The sequence below is a fragment of the Crassostrea angulata genome, chromosome 1 (assembly GCF_025612915.1).
Source record: "Crassostrea angulata isolate pt1a10 chromosome 1, ASM2561291v2, whole genome shotgun sequence".
Taxonomy (NCBI): domain Eukaryota; kingdom Metazoa; phylum Mollusca; class Bivalvia; order Ostreida; family Ostreidae; genus Magallana; species Magallana angulata.
This window is the reverse complement of record NC_069111.1, coordinates 23,586,695-23,613,354: the sequence shown is the minus strand read 5'-3', so window position 1 is coordinate 23,613,354 and position 26,660 is coordinate 23,586,695. Positions and strand designations below refer to the sequence as shown.

General features: G+C 34.3%; 1 protein-coding gene across 3 annotated transcripts; it reads left to right on the top strand.

Annotated features, from left to right (window-relative positions):
- The first annotated feature begins 1,890 nt into the window (after positions 1-1,890).
- On the top strand, positions 1,891-26,660 carry LOC128183107 (xanthine dehydrogenase/oxidase-like). 3 transcript variants are annotated; one of them, XM_052851993.1, is made up of 34 exons: positions 1,891-2,022; positions 3,817-3,880; positions 5,995-6,091; positions 6,461-6,569; positions 7,132-7,258; positions 7,671-7,729; positions 7,849-7,896; positions 8,077-8,151; positions 8,477-8,612; positions 8,771-8,932; positions 9,050-9,120; positions 11,254-11,350; positions 14,403-14,497; positions 14,607-14,776; positions 15,016-15,154; positions 15,237-15,423; positions 15,512-15,690; positions 15,948-16,067; positions 16,232-16,453; positions 16,737-16,800; positions 16,937-17,006; positions 19,912-19,999; positions 20,400-20,486; positions 20,725-20,916; positions 21,007-21,152; positions 21,690-21,771; positions 22,242-22,337; positions 22,576-22,704; positions 22,826-22,900; positions 23,130-23,182; positions 23,333-23,417; positions 23,768-23,854; positions 24,334-24,504; positions 26,230-26,660. In XM_052851993.1, exons 1-34 carry the CDS (start codon positions 1,981-1,983, stop codon positions 26,392-26,394), a joined length of 3,789 nt encoding a protein of 1,262 aa, XP_052707953.1. In that variant the 5' UTR covers positions 1,891-1,980; the 3' UTR covers positions 26,395-26,660. The 3 variants fall into 3 exon arrangements, with proteins under 3 accessions (XP_052707953.1, XP_052707944.1, XP_052707963.1); XM_052851984.1 differs by having other exon boundaries at positions 15,234-15,423; XM_052852003.1 differs by lacking the exons at positions 3,817-3,880; positions 5,995-6,091 and having other exon boundaries at positions 1,918-2,022; positions 15,234-15,423.

Below are 26,660 nucleotides of genomic sequence, written 5' to 3'. Positions count from 1 at the left end.
GCCTTTTAAATAGATTTTATTATACAAAAATCAAACTGCACTGTGTTAAATCTGCGCTCGGTCCAACGGTCACACCGTTTACATATTACAATTAAATCTTATATAGCTTTTAAGATATACAAATTCAAAATGGGATGTAGAATAAAAAACGAGTGTCAAGATAGTTTAAAATTAAAACAATTTGTTAAAAATTCTTTATTTAAAGATATGGATATCATGCTAGATTTTTCAAACCTGAATTGGTTTAAAAATATGGTAAAGCGTTTGACAAACCTGTTATAAATTACTTTTGTTCTGTTATTCTCATTATTATTATAATGATGCCAATTTTCCTAATGCCCGGGATATCTGGCTTTTATAAATGGGTATTGTTGTTGAAGTGAAATAAAGCATAATTAAAAAAAAATTGATATAAACAATCTTATCGATTGAAGAACCAAGTTAAATGTTAATGTTCATGTTGTCCGGCTTAGTTGGAATATACAATCATGTAATTTGATTAATTGTTATGAGACATTTTCTATACTTTATAACGGACAAAACCAGTCATATTCATGATTTAAAAGAATTCTTTATCAATATCTTAATGCCTCTCATCAGAAACTCAGCTGATCTTTCTCCCATTGATAAATATCTTGCACCAATATTAGACCTATGAATTCAGAGATAACGCATGGTTGTTATGTTTTAAATTTTTAATTTATCGTGTGGTAGTACATGGAAATGAATAGGACTTATTTCAATTTTAAGAAGATAAAAAGTAAGTTTTTATCGTACTTTTAAGATCTGATTTACAAATCCTTTATTGTAGCTCCTCGAAAAATTTAAAATTAAATCGCTTTCGAAATTAAGTTCATTTTTCCAAGACACGCATTAAATTGTGCGTTTAATAAACGAGAGTGTATTGAAAGGGCAAAGATCCCTGAAATGACAATGTCCTACAACATTTGTTAATTTTACTGTTAAAAGCGTTAACTTTGCATATTTTGGAAATTTTAAAATCAAAAAAATCTGAATTAATAGCTAAAATTAACAATTTACAATTATCATATATAACAGCCAATCAGGAAAGGTCTACCCCAAGATATGACGTGATTCATTCACTTTTGGTCTCCATTTTCTAGTTTTATCGATTTGAAAAGCAGATGACTGAATTCGGAGTATGATTTTTAATGAAATTTCAGAAACAGTTGTATCGTGATTCGTGTAAATGATGCAAGAGTTTACACAAAAAAGTAGTGAGTGGCGAACGAATTTATTTTTTACCTATTAATTTTATATGAATCGCTGCAAGAAAATCATGACAGTAAAGAAGGTCTAAAAAATCAAAATGGCTACCGCAACAAACTTGTTTTTATTGTTATAGTAATTGGAATAATCTTATTGTAAAAAAGAAATATTTCTAACGTCATATGCCTGTGTTTGTTATCGGTATACAAATGTTAACTTTGTTCGGTAATTCAACAGTTTGATAGTTTTCGGAGTTTTCATAAACATTGTATAACAGATACCGTCCGACTTATAGATTTTCCCTTTGATCACAAAATAAATAAATATATCGATTTCAATTATATACCTAAATATAGTTGTTTTGATTTTCCCGGTTAGTTGTAGTTCTTTTAGAATTTTTCTTGGGGTCTTATTTTACATAATATACCGTTGTATCAATTTTCTACAATTATGAAGAAAAGTCCCGGTCGGGATTTAGCAAAATTATGACAAAGTATCAGGCAATTGCAAAAAGCCGAACTTTAGCATACTACATGTAGATTGAAACAACTAATTCAAACTCATAATTTTTGGAACATAATGGAGGAAAACGTGAACACTTTCAAGACCCCGCATTTCAGTACTCTCAGTACTTTGATTCTTTACACCGGTACTGCCCGCCATACTTTGTGTACGTCATTGACATGGTCTTTATATTGCACTACTCGTTTAGCAATTAGACCTAGTTCCTGGCTGCATTTACACAGAGACATGAATGCTAATAGTATTGTGTTCTTTGTTAATGGATCAAAGGTAAGATATAGAGTCGAACTTCTTGACACAAAATTTGTTAAGATGATTGAAAATATCCTTGAATGACAATTAATACCATAAAATTATGATCGTTTCTATTTCATGCAATTAAGAGTTGATGTAATATGTCTATGACACGGTCTCTGACATTATTTTGTCAGAGATGATTCCTCAGGATGAGCAAGTTGGTGAAAATCAATTTTTGTTGCATCGGTCTGTTTCAATATACTTGACATTCAAGATTCGTTTCGGTGTTGTAAGCACATTTTAGAACCAATGTACGATACAGTGTATGCTGTTTTTGTCCGACACGCTAGGTGGCAAGGAGAATAAAGTTTTATTCATTTTAAATCCCTAAGCATGAGACATGTAAAAAAATAGTTTTGAAAAGTTCTTAACATCACTTGATCATAACGTATATAAAATGACTTTCTGTCCCTCGGGGTATTCTACATGCATTTATAGGGGAAATTCGATATGAATATGAAACGCCAATTTGGTCAGTTTTCATTCGCTTTTATACGCCCGAGCCTGTATAAAATGAAGGAAGTTGATCCATATGCTAAAGCTTCTGTCACCTTGTGTACCTACATTAAATACAAATAAAGGTCAAAATACTCGCTGTAAACCTAGTACTTTTTTTGCTAGTAAGCGAATTGTTGCTATTACTACCATACGAAAAGGGATGGTTTGCGGTGAGAAATTGATATTCACGACGACGAGGCTCGCGAAACATTTTTGCTTGCGAGTAAAATTGTTTACAATGTCTTAAAATAAATTGAGATTCACAAACTCTCAACCGATCAGCATTGTGGCAGCAGTTATTTGACTTTAGTTAAACATGTCAGTTTGAAACTTTTTTGAAAAATAAGATATAAACCTTTATTTATATAACTCGATAAAAAAAAAACAGCCCTCCCACCCCACTTGCTGGTTACTTTTAAAGGGAGAATGTTCTATCGTATATATTCCTTCTGATCCGGTTTAACGATATACTTTGTTACGTCATGCATGTATCTGCTCTGTAGCAAAGCAAGCCGAAATCTATGCCTGCCCATACCATACCCTTGTACATATGTAGTATAAATGCGTTTTAAAAAATACATTATTGATTATCATACCTACTTGTTCAGACCAGCATGTACCTCGGTATCTTTTTTCAATGTTATGACCATCCCACTATCCCACCAAACCAACCAACCCCCCCCCCCCCCCCCACTTAACGCTCACATCAGAGACATAAATAACATGTTATTTATGTCTCTGCTCACATACACAGGCCGTTTATACGTAAACAATAAGAAGTGAAATTTTTTTATCTTGTTTGATGTTAAGTTTGGACAATACCTGTATTATTTTTGACGACCTTGCTGTTTGACTGCTTTGTATAACTCATTTGGAGCTCTTTTTACCACTCTTTGTTGAAATAGCTTATACATGACTGACAAGCTCGTAAATATGCCTTATTATCGCTAAATTAAATATTTAACTTGAATACCACCGATCACCGCGATATCTTCGACTATCAATCATGCATAACATGAATATCCCATCAATACAGACTTTCCATAGATCTACATATTGATAGAAAAGTATCTAATTATAACGAATATGCATTTTCCCGTAAAGTCAATAGAACTTCAGATTTACAACTTGATGTGTCACGCATAAATGCACTGGTGGCGTAAATAAAATTATTGAATATGTCTCCCCTACATTTAAATCCCCCTGTATCCCCTCACCTGTCCCCGGGGAGCTCTGCCTCATGTGACAGATTTACCTTTCTGTTTTCAGGTGGAGGTCAGCAGCACAGAACTAGAGACTTGGGCGACTCTTTTATCATATCTAAGAGGAAAATGAATCCTCTCTGTAACATTTATTTATACAATTCCTAATTACGGTTAAACAATGTTATTATTACTAGCGATGAGCTTGATATTTGAATATGTTTCTTAGATACATGTATATACATGTACTTTATCAAATTTTCCGCGTCTATATACTATAGTAGTAAATGCTGGTTATATGAATGGAACAAAGCATTAGTGACGCAATAAAGCATGCCTTACAAGTAGTTACTTTAAATGACAACCAAAGTCATAAATAGGTAGAACATCTCAACTTTAAAGATTATCTATGTTCAAATTAACTAGGCAGAAACGCAATTTAATGTGGAAAATAATGCCGAAAAAATCCAAATTACACTATTACAAAGTGTTTCTAATAATTTTTTAATTCATGATTAGATACAATATAAGAGTGTGATACTCGTACGGAAGTCCGCTGGTTTAAGATAAAAAGATTTTATCTGGCGGCCACCAGATGAGTTTCTAATGGCCGCCAAATAACAGTCTGACAGCCGCCAAATAAAATGTAGATCCTGCTAATGCGTACGCAAAATTTTTAATTTGAGTATATAGGATTGATGCATCGCAGTATATTGTTGCTAACCAAGGGTTTCTGATCGCAACATAGCTATATATTGTTCAGATCCTCCATTTTAATTAGGCCACCCTGCCATTGAGTTTAAAAATACTAGAAATTGTTCATTTGGCTAGATATATATAGAACAATTCACACTTTTCAAAAAGTAGATTAAAATGTTTCCCTTTGCAGAGTCAACTGAAAGGTCAAAAAGGATAAACAACATTCCGGCGTCCTGTAATGAATCTTTTAAATTTGATTTATTCCTTCTATGTTTGGGATGCCCCATTCCGGAGCAGGGTAAACAAAACGAAAACAGATCTTTAATGTAAAGGGACATAACTTTTGTTCAGTATTGATTGGTCTTTTACACTCGATATCATAAGGATGCAAGGGCTGAATATTCCCAAAGCCTTTTCTAGAATACATAAAACGTTTTGCTTGGCAACAATAGCGCAAGTTTCTTATTGTAGAAATTCTTTAAAACAATGGTCACACCAAGCACAGCAATCTCTACCCAGAGTTATCGTTCCTGCTTCGCTCCACTTATACCTCTGTTAACGTCTAAAAAGAAGTGCCACGAAATCATTGGTAATGGAGTATTACTCCGAGAAATAGTTCTTTGTTTGTTACCGTGATTTACCAATACATTCTTTTTATTTCAATATTTTAGCGCGAGGCTTTAACATCGAAATGTAGACTGAATACATATTAAACTATAATTTATAATATCATGATTGAGAATGGGTTTTGCCAAGATTCTTGGCATTTAGACGTTAACAGAGTGTTGTAGCGCAGCGTAATACGCCCTCTGGTGAGAGATTGCAAGCACAGGTGTCTTTAAACCCATTTCCCCAAGTATTATCTGACGGCCGCCAGATATTCCATGTATGTGGTGGCCGTCATACAAATGTCTGGGAGCCGCCACGTAACTATTTGGCGGTTGCGAGATAAATATTTTTCTTGCGTGACACCAACGGGTTTCCATACTCTTGTAAAGAAGCTATATAACCATTTTGCCACTCTTTGTAATAATTTATTTAATTGCAAGAATAGATCGCACCAATTTTTTTAAAACAATATTCAAATGTGACTACAAATACTAGTATGGGTAATTACGAACTTATTTGACTACTCGAGATAACTATCAAACTAAAAGAAAGACCAGCACAGTGCGAGACGAATGTACACGATACTGTCAATGGTGTAGCATCTACTGAGAATACATGTAACTGGAAAAGGCCATGTTATTAGTCTTATCAGCTTATCGGTTCTAATTTACAATCCCAGTACTTCATTTCGTATCTGTAGTCAAATGAATATTTGTGTGTAAACTGTATACTATGCTATGCTATAAAGTGGTAATAGCAGTATTTAGTTTAGAATAGATAACTTACTATTCAATACCACACCATACCGTTGTCTCATAATTTATTAGAAATAAGAATTATTTATTCATCATTGAATTTTTAAAGTCCTTTGATGTTCAGTAATCTGAGTAATTGTATTTGAAAATAATTATTGCATTGTTTACCTTAACTACTGAAGTAAGGCTGACCGGAAGTAAGAATGCCTGTGGTCAGGGCAATTGCGGTGCTTGTTCGGTCTTATTGTCCGAGTTTGACCACAAGTCTCAAACCATAAGGTAACTATTTCTCATAGTTTGGTCATTTCTCCTTGAAGCGTAAGATGGAGTAATAAGATATTGTTATTCATAGATGTGACATCATGGTTTTATTATGGTGCATTTTTGTCGATATTTTGTTGTACTTGTGGTTTAATTTATATTCGTTTCTGAATGAAATTTTGTTTATAAATGTTGTATGTTATTTAAAAATCTGTGAATCAATATACAAAAAAAAAAAACCACAAACAGAATCTAAGTGGTAATGTATGTTTTTTTTTAATCATTTACACACGTAAGTGTTACATTGCTGATTCATTATTTTAGAAATTTTGGAAGGGTTGTTTGGTTTTGTAATTATTATCATTTATATTTTGTTGTTTACCACAGACACGTAACGGTGAATTCCTGTATCACTCCGCTATTCTATGTACATGGATGCGCTGTTACTACTGTGGAGGGAATTGGCACGTCACGTGATGGTCTACATCCGGTTCAGGTAAAGATCAGAATAACCTCCCCTGATGTATTAAAGAATGAACGTTCGAGATAACAAATCATTCCAAGACAGATAGTATACATCTATTCAGGAATGTTCAGGAAACATGAAATTTTATTTATCTAAGAAATATAATATTTTCCGAGGGCATTGCCCGAGGGAAGTGTGATTTTTCTTGCGGGGGGCGGGGGGTAAATCTTTATATCTCCTGAACGTTTATGCATTCAATTGTTTTTTTTAACACCGAACGATGGTTGATGATTTAGAATACATCAGGTTCGTCAAATCTTGTAAGGCAAAAACGTAGTATATGTTTACCAGTTTCTTTCTATCGTATGCATATCCTCCGTATTTTTTCATACGCAAGAAATAAAAATAAATTAGGGTGGCTTCTTAAGGGGTGGGATATGATGAAAAATATGACAATGACAGGGAAATATGAAGTGTTATTGCCCTGACACGTGGTTGTCTAGAACTAATCAGATAGCGTTAGTATACTGAGGTATAATTATACGATATATTCTATCCTTATTCATATCGTTTTCTTTCTGGTTTTTTGAAGAAGAGCTTGGTCCAGATGCATGGAATACAGTGCGGGTTCTGTACACCTGGAATGGTCGTCTCCTTGTGTTGTTTACTTCGAAACAACCCTACACCGACCAAGGCGGATGTAGAAAGAGCCATCGAAGGTCCTTTGTTATAACTGTATTTTCTTTGTTCGTTTAACATTCTATCCGGTATTATGAACCTGCAAACGACGAGATTTTGTTATTATTAGGGATGTAATACGTCTATCAGTCCGTATTTCTGTTCAACTGTCCTGTTCGTTTCGGGTCTATAATGTTGAACACTAGAGATCTATGATTAATAAAAGCTGCAAAGGTCCAAAGGTGTATCATGGGCTTGGTCTGAGGTCATTGACCAATGTAAAGATACATCACCATTTACACGAATTTATACGAATGAGGCCTCGCAGAGAATCTTGGTTTATTCACCAATGCATGTGCCCATCACAGTTTACATTAGATTATCCTGTTACAATAAGTCAAATTAATACAGGTAGTACTGATATAAATAAGTTTTTCAAATTTCCGTTGTCAGGTAACCTCTGTAGGTGTACTGGGTATCGTCCGATCTTGGAGTCGATGAGTCCGTTTGCAGTAAGTTGGATCTTCAGCATAATGAAAGTTTATGACATTGTTAATAAAATCCATAGAACAGAAGTAGTTAAATTGACAAATCTATCACTTGATGAGAAGTTTCCTTATGTTTGATAAAGGGTTGTCCAATGGGAGCAAAATGCTGCAAGAACAAATCGAACAAACTGGTGAGAACGTTTAAAATTGATTATTTAATACAAATATACAAGTGAACATATTCTTAAATTGTATTTAATTTAAAGAAGAATTACTTGTCATATATATATCTTCAAAAGCAATGTGAAATGAAACTCATTTTACTGTTTTATAAGAAATGTCCGTATAGACATTCTGTTATTATAAAACAGGACACAAATGACACGGAGCCAGAAGCCAGACCGATAGACCCAACTCAGGACTCTATATTTCCTCCTCAATTAATGGTGTGTTTTCCTAAGTGAAATTGTTTTTTTTTTTTATTTCAGTACCTTGAATTTTATATAAATCAGGCCTCAGGCGCATGAAACAATTTCAGACTTAAGTTTAAATTTGAACTAGTCATAAAATAATGGTTTATTATTTAATGACGATGGAAATTTGTAATAGGCAATAATACATTCTATATCAAGACACTTTCAATAGCATTTGAATTTTGTCAGTGCTAGAATATTTACAATTTTTGATTTAAGTCTAAGTTTGCTTCATGATCCTGGGGCCATAATTCTAAGTGTTTGTATAAAAATTTATCTCATTTTTAAATTATGATAGAAATGGCATCTGAAAGATACGCTGAGTATAAGTTGTGGACGTACGACTTGGATAGTTCCGTGTAAGTTGGAACAACTACGAACAGTTTGGACGGAACATCCTACAGCTCAGTTTGTTGCGGGAGCTACGGCAGTTGGTAAAATCTCTCTCTCTCTTTCTCTCTCTCTCTCTCTCTCTCTCTCTCTCTCTCTCTCTCTCTTCTTTTCCTCTCTCCATATGTCTGTCCCAACTTGGTTTTCCGCATGTTTTTTTTTGTTTTAGTTCTAATTAGAGACTTTTTTTGTTTTTTAAAAGGTGCCACCACAAACTATGATGGAGGTCCTATCATCTTTATCAGTTGTCATCGAGTGGAAGAGCTTCAGGCAATATCTGTTAATGACAAAAAGCTGGAGTTTGGCGCTGCTGTAACCTTCACTAAGATGGAAGATCACATCAGAAAATTGGAAATAGAAGGAGGTCTGTACAAATTATCAAGTGAGAGATTTATAAAACTCGTTTCTCTGTTTAAAAGATTTCAAAATGAAAAAATCATACACTGTTATAATCACTCCATAAAATATTTCATCTTCTTAGCCAAACCAGTGGTATCGGCATTCCTGGCTTGTATCCAATCATTGGCCTCTGACCAACTACGCAACGTAGCGGTGAGTCTTACACGTGTATATTACCATATAATGAATAACATAAATACTCAGCGTTTGCATCTTCATGTACATACAAGAGACTATAATTATTAGTAGATAAATACTTATTAAATCTTATGTGTTGACGCAAATATTAGTTTATTATGCCAAAGTTATTGGACAATCATCGATGACTTTATATCCAGTTTTAGTCCGTTTACGCCAAGTCCTCTTTTCTGATGGCTTCAATTTTAAATAAAGATAAATCTATGAAGGGGAAAAGCTCTGCTGAATAGAATAGAGACTATGATTCTGCAGTAATTGATGAAAAATTGTATAACTTTGTTTTGCATTGTTTACAGCTCACCGAGATGAAGTTGGGGGGGGGGGGGGGGTGCTTATGCTATACCCTCGGCGTCGGCGTCGGCATCTGGACCTGGTTAAAGTTTTTGTTGCAGGTCCTGTATCTAAGTTATTACTTGTCCTATTTTCACCAAACTTGCATGGATGATGCATCTGGACCTACTTATGAACTTGGAAGACTTGGATGCTTAATCTGGGCCATGAATTTCAGATGCTGCGGAAGGTTAAGGTTTTTGAAACAGGAGCCCTATGATAGCAATTTCTAAGTTATTAAAGGTCCTAACTGCACCAAACTTGTATGGATGATGCGTCTTACGATACCGATGCACCTGACAGGCTTGAATGCCGATTCGAGGTTTCGGGTGATGGATGAGATTTAGTTTAATGGTAAAGGTCACATGTATTATAGATAATAGTACTATTTCAAACTTGCATAGGTGATTAACTATAATATAAATGAATCGCAGAGGTAGCTACCTTGCTTAAACCTGCTTGATAGATGTGTTTGTTGTTAAATGATGTAACATGATTCCTATGATATAGTATTGTATGATATGATATGGTTTTAAATAATACAATATTATTTCATAAAATATATTGTAAAAGGTTATATGATATGATATGATATTGCATCAATTTTTTATTAGATCATAATATGTGATATTGTATCATGATATTGTTATGGATAGTATTTTATATTATGATACAATATTGTATGATATGATATAAGGAATAAGGAATCATTCTTTGAGTATTATGAGGTGATAATTTCGGTCGGGGCGTAATCAAATCCAATAAAGCCCGAAGGGTTTTATGATAGATTTAATCACGTCCCGACCGGAATTATCATCTCATAATATTCAAAGAATGATTCCTTATTACTTATATTTATATAATTTTAAGCCATTGTACGATTAACTGTTTAAATATAACTAAGAAAACCCCGCTGGCGCCCCAATTTGTAGTTATGGGTTTTATACATGTAGTACAAAATCGATACGTAGTGTTATCACAGGCAAAGACACTGGGAAATGTAAATATATTGTATTATATATCATTTTATCAAATGAAATTGTTTCATATTATATTTGAGCAATGAATCATTATTTTTTTGAAAGACATAGTCTCATAACTGCAGCGATGTGTGCATACAAATTGAGTAACGCGCGTTAGCGCGTAATGAAAATTTGTATGCACACTGCTGCAGTTATGAGACTATATCTTTTAAAAAATAATGATTTAATGCATATATTTACATTTTTAAACTGCTTTCTTTGTCTGCAAGTGTAGTTTATACGTCAAAATGTCTGATTTATGCTATGCGTAAGTTCAAATTAATGGAAGAGCCACTGTATCAGACACAAGCTTGAACTTTCAATCTCGCTTGTGACGTTGCATTTTACAGCGTTCAACGTTTGTGACGTCATAATAAAACTAGTCATTTTAACCTCTGGGTACCCTGTGTGTGTTACGGTCTTATAACTGCAGTATCTTTTCACACATTTTACATGCAAAAAATATTCGGAGTGTAAATATACATGTACGATATTGTGTCAATACAGTATCCATGAATATCCAAGATCTTAAGTTATGATTTTCATATGATAAAGGTGGTCTCATAAAGGTGATGCCCCATAAAGGTGATGCCTCAAAAAGGTGATGCCTCGTCTCGGTGAGCTTTGTGATTACCTATGTTTTTATATCGTAAGCTACTAGGTACAGATTCTTGCTCAGGAAAGCGATATGGCCTATGGACCTCCTATTTTGGAACTTTTTTTATTTGGATTGTAGACCATTGGCGGGCACTTGGCCTGCCGGATGGATGGGCTGGATATGATTCCTCTACTTTTTGCTTTAAATGCCACCGTGCATCTAATGGACCACACAGGTAAAATAGCCCTAAAATACATATACAGCCATTACATGTGTACTCGGCGAAATATTCGTCATCATTTCTTACATTATTAAATCACCCGATAAAGAATATGTTGATAAATCTTAATAAAATAGTCATGTTTATTCAGATTAATCAACCTACTCTTTATACATGTAAACCAATGATTTTTACAGAGTCCACATGGTTTTATTTTACCAGGCTGATAATACGTCATGTATACATCAAAATGCTAGCCTTTTTATGAGGTTAATATGTTTTTATAGTTTTTATAGATGACGAGAGTGAATTGATTAAAAACTAAGTTCGAGGTTAATGTATTATCATCAGGTCTATTGAAATGTATATTGAGTGATATCAAACGGCGATAATAATATTGTTATATTTTAATGAATATGACTTGTAACTAACACTTTCCAAGATTAAAACAGGTTTTTGGGTTTTTTTTGAAAAACTATATTTAAGGAATAAGGAATCATTCTTTGAGTATTATGAGGTGATAATTTCGGTCGGGGCGTGATCAAATCCAATAAAGCTCGAAGGGCTTTATGATTTGATCACGCCCCGACCGAAATTATCACCTCTTAGTATTCAAAGAATGATTCCTAATTACTTATATTTATGTAATTTTAAACCATCGTACAATTAAATAAGCAAAACCCGCTGGCGCCTCAATATGGCTTCATTTGAAGTTAAGGGTTTTATAGTACAAAATCGAAAAGTAGTGTTATCACAGGCAAAGACACTGGAAAATGTAAATATAAGACAATGAAGTAGTATTTGGATGAGGATGTGTATGTTATTATACCCCCCGCAAACAAAGTTTGGGGGGGTATATAGGAATCACCTTGTCCGTCCGTCCGTCCGTCCGTCTGTCTGTCTGTCTGTCTGTCCGTCTGTCTGTGCAATCGTGTCCGGTCCATATCTTTCTTATGGGGAAATATTGGAAGTTCTTACTTCACACAAAGATTGCTTATGACCTAAGGGTGTGTCATGACCTTGACCCAAGGTCATTCGGGCAAGGTCAAGGTCACTGGCAGAAAAAGTGCAAAATTCGTGTCCGGTACATATCTTTCTTATGGGGAAACATTGGAAGTTCTTACTTCACACAAAGATTGCTTATGACCTAAGGGTGTGTCATGACCTTGACCCAAGGTCATTTGGGCAAGGTCAATGTCACTGGCAGAAAAAGTGCAAAATTCGTGTCCGGTCCATATCTTTCTTATGGGGAAACATTGGAAGTTCTTACTTCACACAAAGATTGCTTATGACCTAAGGGTGTGTCATGACATTGACCCAAGGTCATTTGGGCAAGGTCAAGGTCACTGGCAGAAAAAATGCAAAATTCGTGTCCGGTCCATATCTTTCTTATGGAGAAACATTGGAAGTTCTTACTTCACACAAAGATTGCTTATGATTAAAGGGTGTGTTATGACCTTGACCCAAGGTCCATTGAGAAAGTTCAAGGTCATTGTTTCAAAAAAGCTAAATTCTGTCTGTGTCATGTTTTGTATTAATGGAAATTTTAGAAGCTAAAAATTAACAGTTTTCAAAAATAAAGCAGTTGTTATTTATAGAAAATGGACAGTGAAATAGATCCATCCAATATTTTCTATAATAGCAAAAATACACGCGTTATGATTTTTTTCTTAGGGGGGGGGTATCAATTGTGAGTTTGCTCACAGTACCTCTAGTTTAAGTATTGAATCCTTATTTTTTGAAAGATATAGTCTCATAACTGCAACGGCGTGTGCATACAAATTGAATAACGCGCGTTAGCGCGTTATAAAAATTTGTTTGCACACACCGTTGCAGTTATGAGACTATATCTTTCAAAAAATAAGGATTTAATGCTTATATTTACATTTTTTTTACCTTCTTGTCTTGTACGCAAATGCGAAATATACCTCAAAATTACTGTATTATCCTACGGGTAAGTTCAAATTAATGGAAGAGCCACAGTAACAGCGTGATCTTTGATTTTCGCTTGTGACGTTGTATTTAGCAGCGTTAAACGTTTGTGACGTCACAATTAAAACTCGTGATTTAACCTATTAGTACCCTGTCTGTGTTATGGTGCTATAGCTGCGGTAGCTTTACATGCAAAATATATGTGAAATGTAAATATATGTACATGTATGACGTCACAGTGTCGCACATGAAAAAAACCCAGTATTTTGTCACGAAAATCTATTTTTAGTATAGAAAGGTTTATAAATTGTCTATATCTAGTGTAGTAAGGTTTATAACAAAACTCGCAGCACGATCATGTGAAAGCAATGTGACAGCAATCATACGCTTGGGTGAACACAATATTATCATATTATCTATAATGGTACATGTATAATATACAGTTATAGTCTTTTGATATACACTCATCATAATTGTTTTACTATAAGTCCGAGGTCGATATACCCTCATCAAGTCTATAAAACCATGTTTTTGCGAGGTTCGCGAGAGCCTCGTTGTCGAGAATATTTCGCGCCACGATTCATTCTTTTTAGAATATAAATTTAGTGTATTATTTTCCACAAATTATACATTTGTTCGCGAAAATTAGTAGTCGCGAACCAGTTTATCTTCTGTACCTCGAAACGAAGTCGTTGCAAACAAAAGTTCGTTTACAATTTCAAAAGACTGTAATTATTTTACTCTAAAAAATCGTTTACTTTTATCATATCATTATTAATTGTTTTATTGTGAAATATCAAAAATCTTATTCTTTTAAAGAGTATAACAGTAAAAATAATATTTCAATTTTATTAGAATATTATTACAAATTACACTAGATTACAATTGAATATTATTTTACTTTTTCCTCGGGAGGTGTACTCTTATCGGGTCTTTAAAAATACATGTATGTAACATCAAACGGCTTTATTTGTGAATAATTCCAGTAAATGATACTTTGGAAGATAAACTTCAAAATCTGTTTTTTATATTACATGTAATTTTTTTAATTGACTCGTTAGTAAATTCAATTCATTATCGTACAGTTGTTTCATGAATTTTCTTGTCCCAGACTTACGGATTTTACATTTCCTAGGGAAGAGACGTGATTTAACGGTAGAAGAATATTTGTCAAATGAACAAACTGGAAAAGAGCTAATCCTAAACATACAAGTTCCACTCGATAACAAGGTAATTCACATGGACCAATACATAGCAACAAATAGTGTTCTAAGCAGGCCACTCAAGGTTTGAATCAAGAATTATTTTGCAGTAAGGTTTTTCTTTGTGACTTAACTAGGTAAAGTTTGTTGGTTTCTATAAAACCCCAAGGAAAAGGCCAGTTGGAAGTGCTGGGACTACCACAGCTCTGGTGCTGGATACTGGGGGACATTTCATTGCTTATTTGGAAGGGCTATCCCCAAAGATAATCAAACTTGATGTCTTTTCATATTTGCCTGAAACTGAGAGGTGAGAAAAGTATTGAGAGATCCTAAAAATTACTGTCCGGTATACTGTTTTAGAGGCTCATTTTCAGCCTATTAAGTTCTTTACTTTGGAATTGCAAGAGAGCTACTACCGGGTATACGTAATGTTACGCACAGAAAATGTCACAATTTAAGAAATATTGGGTATTTTTTCAAATGATTATCGGTAGGTGTAGAAAAGATAAATTATTTACTGTGCACTTTGATTTTATTTCTCTAAAGAACAATCCAAAGTTTGTCTCTGGATAAATTCGATAGAATACTTCGGAAACGATTATCAGAGGAGAAAGCTGAAACTAGGGACGACCTAGTCAACCTCTCAGCTGGAGTTCTCCAGAAGTTCCAAGCTGTGGTTAATGAAGTAAGTTTGGCTAATGGTACTGTGAAAAAATGGAATTTTTATAGTAAATAAATTGTAACAAACCCAAATTCTTAAAAAGCAGACAACACCAGAGGCAGAATCACCACATTCAGAACTCCCTATACACTGTCGATCCGATATTATCTTTGATGAGGTGCCTGACTCCCAGCCCAAAACAGACCCCGTGTGGAGACCTTTACCCCAGACAACTGCCGAAGATTTAGTATCGGGACAGGCCATGTTTATAGATGATATGCCTTCGTACCAGAGTAAGTATTCGTATCGTTAATGAAACAAGCTTGTAATATCTCTGACCGCTGTCACCGACCTTTCGTCTATTCGGATATTTCTATGTAGATGAACTGCATCTGTGCTTGGTTCTGGGGAAAAGGGCGCGGGCAAAGCTTGTCCATGTGGACTGGTCTGCCGTCAAGGCATGCCCGGGGGTGGTGGACTGGATAGACCATACGTCTCTCAATGGTAGGAACATGTGGGGAATTATGGCAGCGGACGAAGAAATATTTGCTTCTAAAGAGGTATCATTTTTAAAATATAATAATATTTTATATAATTTTATGTTTTATTATGTATACGTATAGCAATCATAGACCGACCAAGTGTGTAGCTTATTAAGATCGACATATCAGCTACATGTTTAAGTCTACACTTTTAGATTGTGAAGAAATTCATTGTTCCGTGTGTATATCTAAAAAACTTTAAAAAAAATTGTATTACAACTGAGTTGTGCTTTGACTGTGATTCATAAGTTTGAGATTATTTCCCTTTGAACAAGGTGGTTTATTGGGGTCAGCCCATTGGTGCTGTGGTTGCAGAATCCCGGGAACAAGCTACGCACGCTGCAGAGAAAGTTAGAATTGATTACGAAGAAATGCAGCCTGTCTTAACTATAGAGGTATCAATTAATTTATGAAGAAACACAGTTACAGCAATATTATAATTATTACAAATAAAAAACCACTCGCGTTTTGCTTTAACCCTATTATCATGTTAATGCCTTCTGAACTAAAAACTTTTTCACAAATTGAATTGCGACTTGATGTATTTCTCTAATTTAAGGATGCCGTTAAGCTGGAGTCATTCATAGAGGGAGCTGTAGTTATAGAGCGAGGTGACGGCACGGAAGGCTTCCTCAGGAGTAATCAAGTCGTGGAGGGTACAATAGGGACCGGGGCGCAGGAACACCTTTATTTGGAGACTAATGGCGCCATAGGAGTGCCCAAAAGGGAACAGCATGAGATAGAAATGTTCGTTACGCACCAAGCGCCTACATTCATCCAGGTATTTATCCATACAAGTAACTTTTTGAGTTATACAGCTACATATTGAACAATGTTGTAACACTTAGGTTTACTTTTTTTGCATAATACATGAATGCGATTTCATGAAATAATATAATTATTTGAATGTCATTGCACTTGTTTACTCCGAAACAAAACATTTTTATACATGTATATGATGTGTATAATGTCAACAATTCTACCAATACTCCATCTCGTGATTTTACTCATTGACGAAATTATTTCACAAATAAAGTATGTAGTTAGTATATTTCTTTGGGTAGAAATCCATAGCATCTTGTCTTGGGATACCATTCAACAGAGTCATAGTACGTCACAAGAGAACAGGTAAGTTCTGTACTCTGTTGATTTAATTTTACACATTTTATATGTACACATATAATTATGTGGACTAAAGAGATTTTACCAATAAAGTAAACATTGTTATATACAATGAGTGACCCACACTATTTCCCTCTTGTAGGAGGTGCATTTGGAGGCAAGGAATCCCAGCCAGTGAAAATCTGTGTCCCAGTGGCACTGGCTGCCCAAAGGTAAACTCATCACGCGATTATTCAGTCATATAATATTTATTAGTTTGACGAGATACTAGCGCTTCTGATTGGTCAAAAAATTTCTTTGATAATTGCAAAAATTAATTTTTTATATGGATCTGTTTTTCAGCTCAAGTGAGCTTTTCTAATCAAAATTTGTCCGTTGTCTGCCGTCGTCGTTGTCATTGTTGTAAACTTTTCACACTTTCATCTTCTTCTCCAGAACCACTGGGCAGATTTTAACCAAACTTGGCACAAAGTATCACTTGGTGAAGCGGATTCTAGTTTTTAAAATGAAGGGCCACGCCCTTTTTAAAGGGGAGATAATTTAAAATCAGTGAATATTTGTTGGTATTTTTCAAAAATCTTATTCTCAAAAACTATTAAGCCAGAAAAGCTGTAACTTGTATGGAAGCATCCTTATGTAGTGTAGATTCAATTTTATTCAAATCATGGTCCCCCGGGGGTAGGGTGGGGCCACAATGGGTGAATAGGTTTTTACATAAGAACGTATAGAGAAAATCTTTCAAAATCTTCTTCTCAAAAACTATTTTGCCAGAAAAGCTTAATCTTGTGTGGAGGCATCCTCAGGTAGTGTAGATTCAAGTTTGTTCAAATCATGGTCCCCGACGGTAGGGTGGGGCCACGATAGGGGAATCAAGTTTTACATGGGAATATATAGAGAAAATTTTTAAAAATTTTCTTTCAAAAGCTATCAGACCAGAAAAGCTTAAACTAGTGTGAAGCATCCTCAGACAATGTAGATTCAAATTTGTTCAAATCATGGTCCCGACGGAAGGGTGGGGCCACAATGGGGGGGGGGGGGTCAAGCTTTACATGGGAATATATAGAGAACATTTTTAAAGTCTTCTCTGAAAAACTATTAGGCCAGGAAAGCTCAAATCTGTGTGGAAGCATCCTCAGACCGTGTATATTTAAGTTTGTTCAAATCATGGTCCCCAGGGTTAGGATTGGGCCACAATGGGGGGGGGGGGGCTTAATGAATTTTTACATAGAAATGTATAGAGAAAATCTTTAAAAATCTTCTTTTTAAAAACTATCAGGCCAGAAAAGCTTAAACTTGTGTGGAGGCTTCCTCAAGTAGAGTAGATTTAACTTTGTTTAAATCATAGTATCCGAGGGAAGGGCGGGGCCACAATAGGGGATGAATATATAGAGAAAATCATCAAAAATATTATGTAAATGTTTTCAGTACAAAAACCAGTAATTTTTCCGAAAGTAGGGTGGTGCAGATTAAAGATTTATCAAACCATGATTCCCTAGAGAAAAGTGGGGTCACAAAGTATGTGTGTGTGTGTGTGTGTGGGGGGGGGGGGTACATAGGAATAAAGCAAAAACTTTTAAAGTTACAACAAAAAGGGGCTTGATATTTACCATAAAAATATGTGGATAAAAATTGGCAGGGTTTTTTTAATTTTTTAGCAAGATCTAATGTACTTAGTTGTCAAGATATTTTGATTTTGATACATACTGTGATGCTAATTTGATGGTGTGACGTCAAAGTGATTAAGTTTTTTGGTTTTTAATACAAAAGAGTTCTACATCAGATCAGCCTCCAGTAAATACGATTTCTCGATCTTTAAAAGTCCAGTAAAGCTTTATTATATCGTTTATTTTCAATACAGCATTACCACACGCGATAATTTAAACCGCTTTATTGGTATAGATAAAACTTATATTTGACTTTTCTTCCCCTTCAAGGCTACTAGTATTATTGGTCAGGTAAGCGATGTGGCCCCATGGGCCTAAAGATTGAACACTATTTTTAGAATGGGAATTTCAAAAATACAAACACTCTCAATAGATTGTATAGTTAAGTTGTAATTGTAAGCAAACAAATACAACTTTATGGATAAAAAAAATTGAAAGTTTAACCTTAAAAAATAAATAATATAAAAATTGATTAAAGTAACTTCATAAATTTCAATTAATTTATAATTTCGTCTGTTTGGGGCGACGATCCACATTTTTGGTAGGGCTGGCTGTTCCGGGAAAAATTCTAATGAACATATACATGTAAACCTATACACTTTTATTCACTTTTACGGTAACATTGCTGTTCAAATGCAAAAAGTCGCACATACATACTATTCTCCATCTCCATCATGGTTATGCCCAGTTGCATATATTCCAGTATCCAACACTTGAAAATCACTTTTAACGGGTGGGTGTAGATACATAATCTACATTGTTATGTTGTAATTTTTGTATTAACACTCAATCAGTAGATTAAAAATTTACAAAATGACAATAATATCAACAAGACATCGCGTGTATTTCCCTTTCGTTTTCAATTCAGCAGCTTCAGATTTCAACTTTCTAAACGTGTTAAATCCATTACATTGTAAATTCAGCTCAGTAGCTCTACATCAGCTGTAGGCGCATTCATTTTGAATATTGTTGCTGTAATTGTTGTGTATTCATACGCGCCACTTCAGTTACATTATCTACATATTTGATGAATGACAATTCACGTTTTAATATTTGAAAATTAAATGATGAGAAATGAATTTAATAATTTTTTTTTGATCAACGCATCTAATGAAAAATTAACATAAAAACGTGTTCATCAATGCGCTACATCCATCGAAAGAAAATTTATTAAATTCATTTCTAAAAACATGTTATGGTTCATGCACGTGTGAAGGTACATCACACTGCAGAAAAAATACCCACTGACGCGTGTGTGATATGATGTATATGAATTAACTAGATGTTTATTCCTTCTGCCATTATAGTCTTTTTCTTTTAAATTGATTTAACCGACTTTTTTAAAGACCAGATTGTTTAATATTTTACAAGAATATACTAGTATTTGTTAATTGTTATAAGTGGTAACTAGTTATGTAAAACAGAGACTACAATTCTTTGTTTCAATATTCAGAACTGGGCGTCCTGTGCGCGGTATACTGACCCGAGAACAAGACATGGCCATAACTGGAAAACGCCATCCCTATCAGTTCCAATACAAAGTACGTATTACTATATTGTTGCTTTACAATGTAAATGGCTCAATAAAAAATGTGTATTAGATATCTTGTTGTCTTTTTGAGCCATATATTTAAAGACAAATTGTGTATTATGTTTGTCCTATGTTTTAATATACAGATTGTTTGTACCTTGTTGATCTTGTTTCAATGAAAAGTATGTACCCAGTTTGTTTATGTTTTAATGAAGGTACTATATGTATTGTAGAATTTAAGTTTTGATAAAAAACAAAACGGATGTTTTAGAATTAAGTAGTTAGCTAGGGCTAAATTGTGGCAGATTGCATGTTTCAGTGACAAGAATAAATCTTTGGATATCATTTAATTAGTGTTATGTAATAATTTTTTTGTGAAACATTTTACACTATAAATATTGTTTAATTAGATTGGATTTAGTAAAGATGGCGTCCTACAGGCCCTTGAAGTAAAAGTGTATTCGAATGCTGGATGTTCGCGTGATGTTTCTCTTGAGGTTTGTAAACAAATTAAGTACAGTCTACTATGATGTCATATAGTTAAAAACTTTTTTTCACGTCTACATTATATCTACGACTTGAATTAATTTATCAAAAACTCCTTATATGCTCGATGATTTTTAGAAAAAAGTACAAGAACGTGTAAATGTCTTAAAAGAAGATAAATTTGTTTTCATGATAGTGTTTAACTGAATTTGATTGTTGATTGGAAAAAAAACTCTTTTTGCACTTCAGGTACTCGATTGTACCTTAAACTTTATAGAGGGTTGCTATGCCATACCTAACGTTAAGATTGAGGGGCGCCTATGTAAAACAAATACAGTTTCTAATACGTCTTTCCGCGGATTTGGGATTCCGCAAGCATATGTAGCCATGGAAACTATCATAGACCATGTTGCGCATGTCCTGAAAATTGGGTCTAAACAGGTAAAAGTTTGAATTCAGATACTAGCATTTCGTTTAAGATTATACTGAAATTTTGTAGAAGTGAGAAAATATCAACCGATAATTTTTTAGATTCAGGAGATTAATTTCGCCAAAAGTGGTTTTGTTCCTTTTACCAAACTTCCACTCCAAGATGAAACAATAGTGGAGGCTTGGAACCAATGTCAGAGACAAGCTAACTACTTACAAAAGGAAGCAGACGTAATTGCATTTAATGAGTAAGTTAATATATTAGCGGGTTTATCAAGTTATATTTACATCTACTGAGTATGATTCCCTCTATTTCTTAGGAAAACTTATAGTTAATTCATAGCTCTATAGAAACAGCCAGACTGATATCTACACGCCCCTTTTATCGATTGGTCGAAATCTATACAGCAACCTTAGAAAAATCGACTGCACGAAAAGATGTTAGACAGGTCATCATGTGTTTCAGGAGGCGATTTTGCTACTTTTTTTCGCTAACGTACTGTCGTAAATTAACAGTAATTTAGTGAATTTTACTTACTTTTTATAATCAATTTATTAATTAGTTGAAAGAAAGATAATGAAATGCTTTCTTTGATGATTCATGTGGGTAATGAAGGTAGCAATCATTGCAGAAATAAATCCACATAACCCGCTAACGCGGGTTATGTATTTTCTCTGCAATGTCGCCACCTTCATATTCCGTATGAATCACTTAAGAAAGCATTTTATAGTTTATATATTCGGTATGATAGTGCAATTTACAATCTTATAACTGTATTTCACAGAAAACATTCCTACAAAAAGAGAGGTATAGCCATGATGGCCATCCGGTTTCAAATGGGATATCCTGTATCATTGCTGAACCAGGTGAACATTAATTCATTGCCTCTTATGATGACCAAACTTAAAATTCATTAAAAGTGAAATTATTACTTTAATATATTGTCGGAATAGTCATGTGGTATATTTGATAAAATGAAATATATCGGAAAGGACAATATTCTTACTTTTTGTTGATCATTTATTGAGAAGTCTGTCACAGTCGTTTTCATCAAACGTCCTAATGGGACTGTATCTTAGTGCGTTGTTATCTTTATGCAAAAAGTGCAGGAAAATTATAACTATGCTTTTAAGGGAAGTATAAAAATGTACTTTTTTCATGGAAAATATGTATTTTTTCAAGTTTTGATGCTCAACTCTCATCGTTTGTCTTTTTTAATTTGTGTTTGCTAAATGCATCTGTATATTTGGTTTATAATGTACATGAAGAATGAGGATCATTCGAGATCACGGTGTAACGATTGGCCACATATTTTAATCATCATTGTTGTTTACAGAGCACCGCTTTGGTACATGTGTACTTGGATGGCTCAGTCAGCCTTTCTCATGGAGGATGTGAAATAGGACAAGGATTAAATATGAAGATCCAGCAGGTTAGTTACAGTGTAGGTCTGAAGTATAGTAGGTTACGATCAGTAACGTGATTTAAAGCAAATATATAAATGATGGCAAAGCTCGTAGCCATGCGAATGCGTTCAAGGAATCAATAACTTGATTTAAAGAATTGTAAAACTATATATAAATTTGATATCAAAGCTCGTAGCCATGTGAATGTTTTCAAGAAATCAATAGAATTGTAAATATATAAATTTTGTTGGTTTTTTTTTTCAGATTGCTTCTAGAGCCCTCAGTGTACCGTTAAGTAAAATACATATAGCTGAAAATTCTACTAACACAGTGGCAAACGCTACTGCCACAGTTGGAAGCTGTACAACAGACTTGGTTGGAGCAGCAGTACTGGTAAGATACCATCCTTATAAGAATTAATGTATAACCACTCATAACAATAGTTCATGACAGGCACGGACCCAGATCATTTTATACTATTTTAAATGGAATTGACAAAAATATTTTGTTATAGAATGCATGCAGTGAGATAACAAATAGACTTCAGCCATTTAAAGAAAAAAAGCCTAATGCATCCTGGGAAGAATTAGTAAGTTGAAATTTTCAGGTACTGCAGTATTTCATAATCTTCCTGAGCAAATAATGCAACATACATGTAAAGGTTCTTCGACTTGGCGTTCATTGTGTGGAACAAACACGGGGCCCATAACTGAATATTAATGTACTAGTTTCAACAAATCACATGAAAAATAGAACATTACGAAAGGGAAAAACCAATGATCAATTTCCTGAAAAAATTGGGTTTATTTCTATTTCAGATAATAGACGCCTACCTCAATAGGATAAGTTTGTCTGTGATGGCTCAAGGAAGGTGATATTTTAGAAGGACGAGAAAATAAATTATTGAAATAGAATACATTTTCATTTAAGAATCAAGTTTACATTGTACATTCAACTTATTTATAATTTTGTCATTTCCCAAACCATTTCTCGATGTGAACCAGATTTTTTTGTTCTTAAGACCTGGAGATGGTGGTGTGTACTATTACACATACGGCGTGGGCTGTTCAACTGTAGAAATAGACTGTCTGACTGGCGAACACAAGGTGAACCAAGCACTTAACATACATGCACACTGTTCTCATTAGTTTATATAAAATATAAAATTTAGCAAATTGTTTTCCTACTGAAAACAAACACCTCCGTTTCTGTGTGAGCTTTTTAGGGGTCAATATGTCATAGTTATGACGAGCATGTAGCAATGGTCTTCGCACTAGCCCACTAGGTTGCTTAATGCTCTTTGATAAAAACAGAAACACAGTAAATAAATAGCAAGTTCACATAAAGAAGTTACTCCGAGATTTTACTTACATCAACTATAACACGATGTACTTGACCCCTGTCCTTGAGTATGGATTCCATTGTAAGGTTTTTGACATACGATTATATGTTTTAGGTTTTAAGCACTGACATAGTGATGGATGTTGGAAGAAGTCTAAATCCGGGTATAGATGTTGGACAAATTGAAGGCGCATTCATGCAGGTCGTCCCAAATAGTTATTCATGCATCTATTTCATTAAATATCATTGAATAATGATTTCTCAATTTCTACAATTTTATAGTATAAACTTCGTAGTTCCGGAAAAATCCAGAATAGAATAATTAAATTTTGATTATATATGCACTATACATATTTTTCGGTTGAAAGAGCAATCGATGATTTTAATTGTATGTTATTGTATAAATACAGTTGCTCCTGATACAGATATAAAGAATTCCTGTATTCTTTACATGTGTACCTTGTTTCAATTTCGAACGCGTTTATATTCTATTTTTTCATGTTTTGCAAATCTCATTACTTCGATTTCCATAGTTTTCACCATTAACATTACGGTCCATCGTCAAAACACCTGGGGTCCATTGTCATTTCGTGACCGTGGTACTCTGAACCCCTGACGTCGTAAGGGTTGGGATTGGACTGATTTTTTACATTAATTAGTGTGTGCTATTCTGTGTTGAAGGGTTATGGAATGATGGCTGTTGAAGAGTGGACGTTGAATGACAGAGGAGAAGTTGAAAGTAAAAATCCCTCCCGCTACAGAGTTCCAGACGTTGGAAATTTACCGCGAGATTTTAACGTGACTTTGCTCAGTGACAGTCCTAACAAACAGGCGATCGTCTACTCGTCTAAGGTTGTCAGTTTTAACAGGATTAATAGTTATTTTTGTTACAAATCAAGGTGTCTTTCTCATCACGTTTTAATTTAGATAAGAAATAATAAATTTATTAAATCAGCACCTATTTACATGTAATATGTCAGTTTAGGAAAATAATATAAAATTTTAAATAAATAATACATGAATGTATACATTTTAATTTAACGCCTGAATGCATTTAAACTTTGAACTTCATATGTTTGATACAAACTCTGTAGGTCCTGTTTCAGATGTAGAAATCAAAATAAGATGACAAATTTCATTTTTAATTGCAAAAAGTCAAATCGAATGCGCAGTATCTAAGAGTGATTAACACTGCCCTCTGTTTGCGTTTTTGAAGTATGTTTTATGATTTCAATTGTACATCTCTCAAGAAATTCTCAATACTACCACATCGAAGAGTGAGATACTTTAAGCGTTTTAGGAAACCTTAGACACGATGCGCTAACACTCTTTTACAATATGATGTATTATTGATAGATTTTGCAGCAAAAGGTGTTCACGTAAAGCCCCTTTCGCAATTGACGCACGAGCAGATGCGACAAAATATTTGTGCGACCGAAAAAATTAGAAACATATGGTTCGTAAATTGTTGCAAAAATAATCGCTTATGAAAAAGTACTCGTACGAAACTCGCACGATATAGAGTGACCATTGTGCGATGTAAACGAATTAAATCTTGCGATATATATTTTGTGTCTATATGCAACTGTGCACAGTGAAAGCGAGTGTTGTATTAAAATAATGCGATAAGATCGCACGAAAGACCAGATGACTGTAAAATTGAGCTTGCCCCAATGCGATAGGACGAGCGGCGCTCATCCAATCAAGCGTTTCATTGTACGAATGCTCCCACGAGCCAGAGGGCGTTTATATACCGAATAATAGCGCCCGTGTCCGTAGAAATAGTTAAATGCAAGAGAAGGTACCGCCCAAGAAGATGACAAAAGCAACAGCCAAAATCAAGATCAATTATGGCCTGAAACAGATATACATTGTATACTGTATAAAGGAACTGTTCGTCCCCGTTTTATTTTAAAATCCAGGAAAATCAACATTCAACGAATATTGGTAAAAGCACAGTCTTTCTTTTACCACAACATTGTTAGGGCGAATTCAAAAGGGGGCAAAACACGAGTCACGTTGAGCAACAGTCTCATGGTCGCACAACACACGCATAAACAGCTGCGATTTATCTTACGATCTTTAAAAATCGTGCATCGCTCTTGCGAGAAAACAAAACGTTGTAAAACGGTCGTACTAATGTTTGTACGATGTTTTGCAATAATTTTGATCGCATTCGGTCGCGTCTAAATAGTGTGCATGTCCACTATTTTGAGGAGATTTGATGCGACCACGAAAACGCATGCAACGAATGCGAGAGCTCTTACAACGTATGCGATAGCTTGTGTGAAGCCAAAATATTTCGATGGCAAAGTGTTGTAAAGTACTCGTGCGCCAATTGTGAGAGGGGCTTTACAGTTCATAAACAAAAGAGAAAAAGAGAGTAAACTTATTCCCACGGATCATTTCTTCTTTTTAATTTCTGCATAAATGTTATCTTGACTTTTTGATCACTTGAACTTTTTATATATATATATATATATATATATATATATATATATATATATATATATATATATATATATATATATATGAGAGTTTAAATGAATGACAAGTACAAAATTACTTTCTTTACAGGGAATCGGTGAGCCCCCTTTGCTGTTGGCTACAACGGTCCATAAAGCACTGCGGGCCGCCATTCTCTCGGCGAGAAAGGACAGGTCGTTGTCAGCGTTCGTTCAACTGGATACTCCAGTCACTCCAGCCAAAATACGCCAGGCCTGTACCATTGGCTGTATCTGAGCAGTAGATACAGTTCTAATATGTTTCCATAGGATACTGCTGTAATGAGATAGATAGTGCAACAATGATATTCTCGAGCCTAAGAAATGGATACAGTATAATGCATGCATAGATAAAAAAAACAGTGTAACAATGGCTGAATGATATTTTTTTGTCACCAGATGATGAAATGTACTTGGGTCTGTCTATATGATTGAATATTCGTATATATTATTTTGAAAAGAGTTGTGCTATTGTTAATAAATTAATTAATGTATTTTATAAAA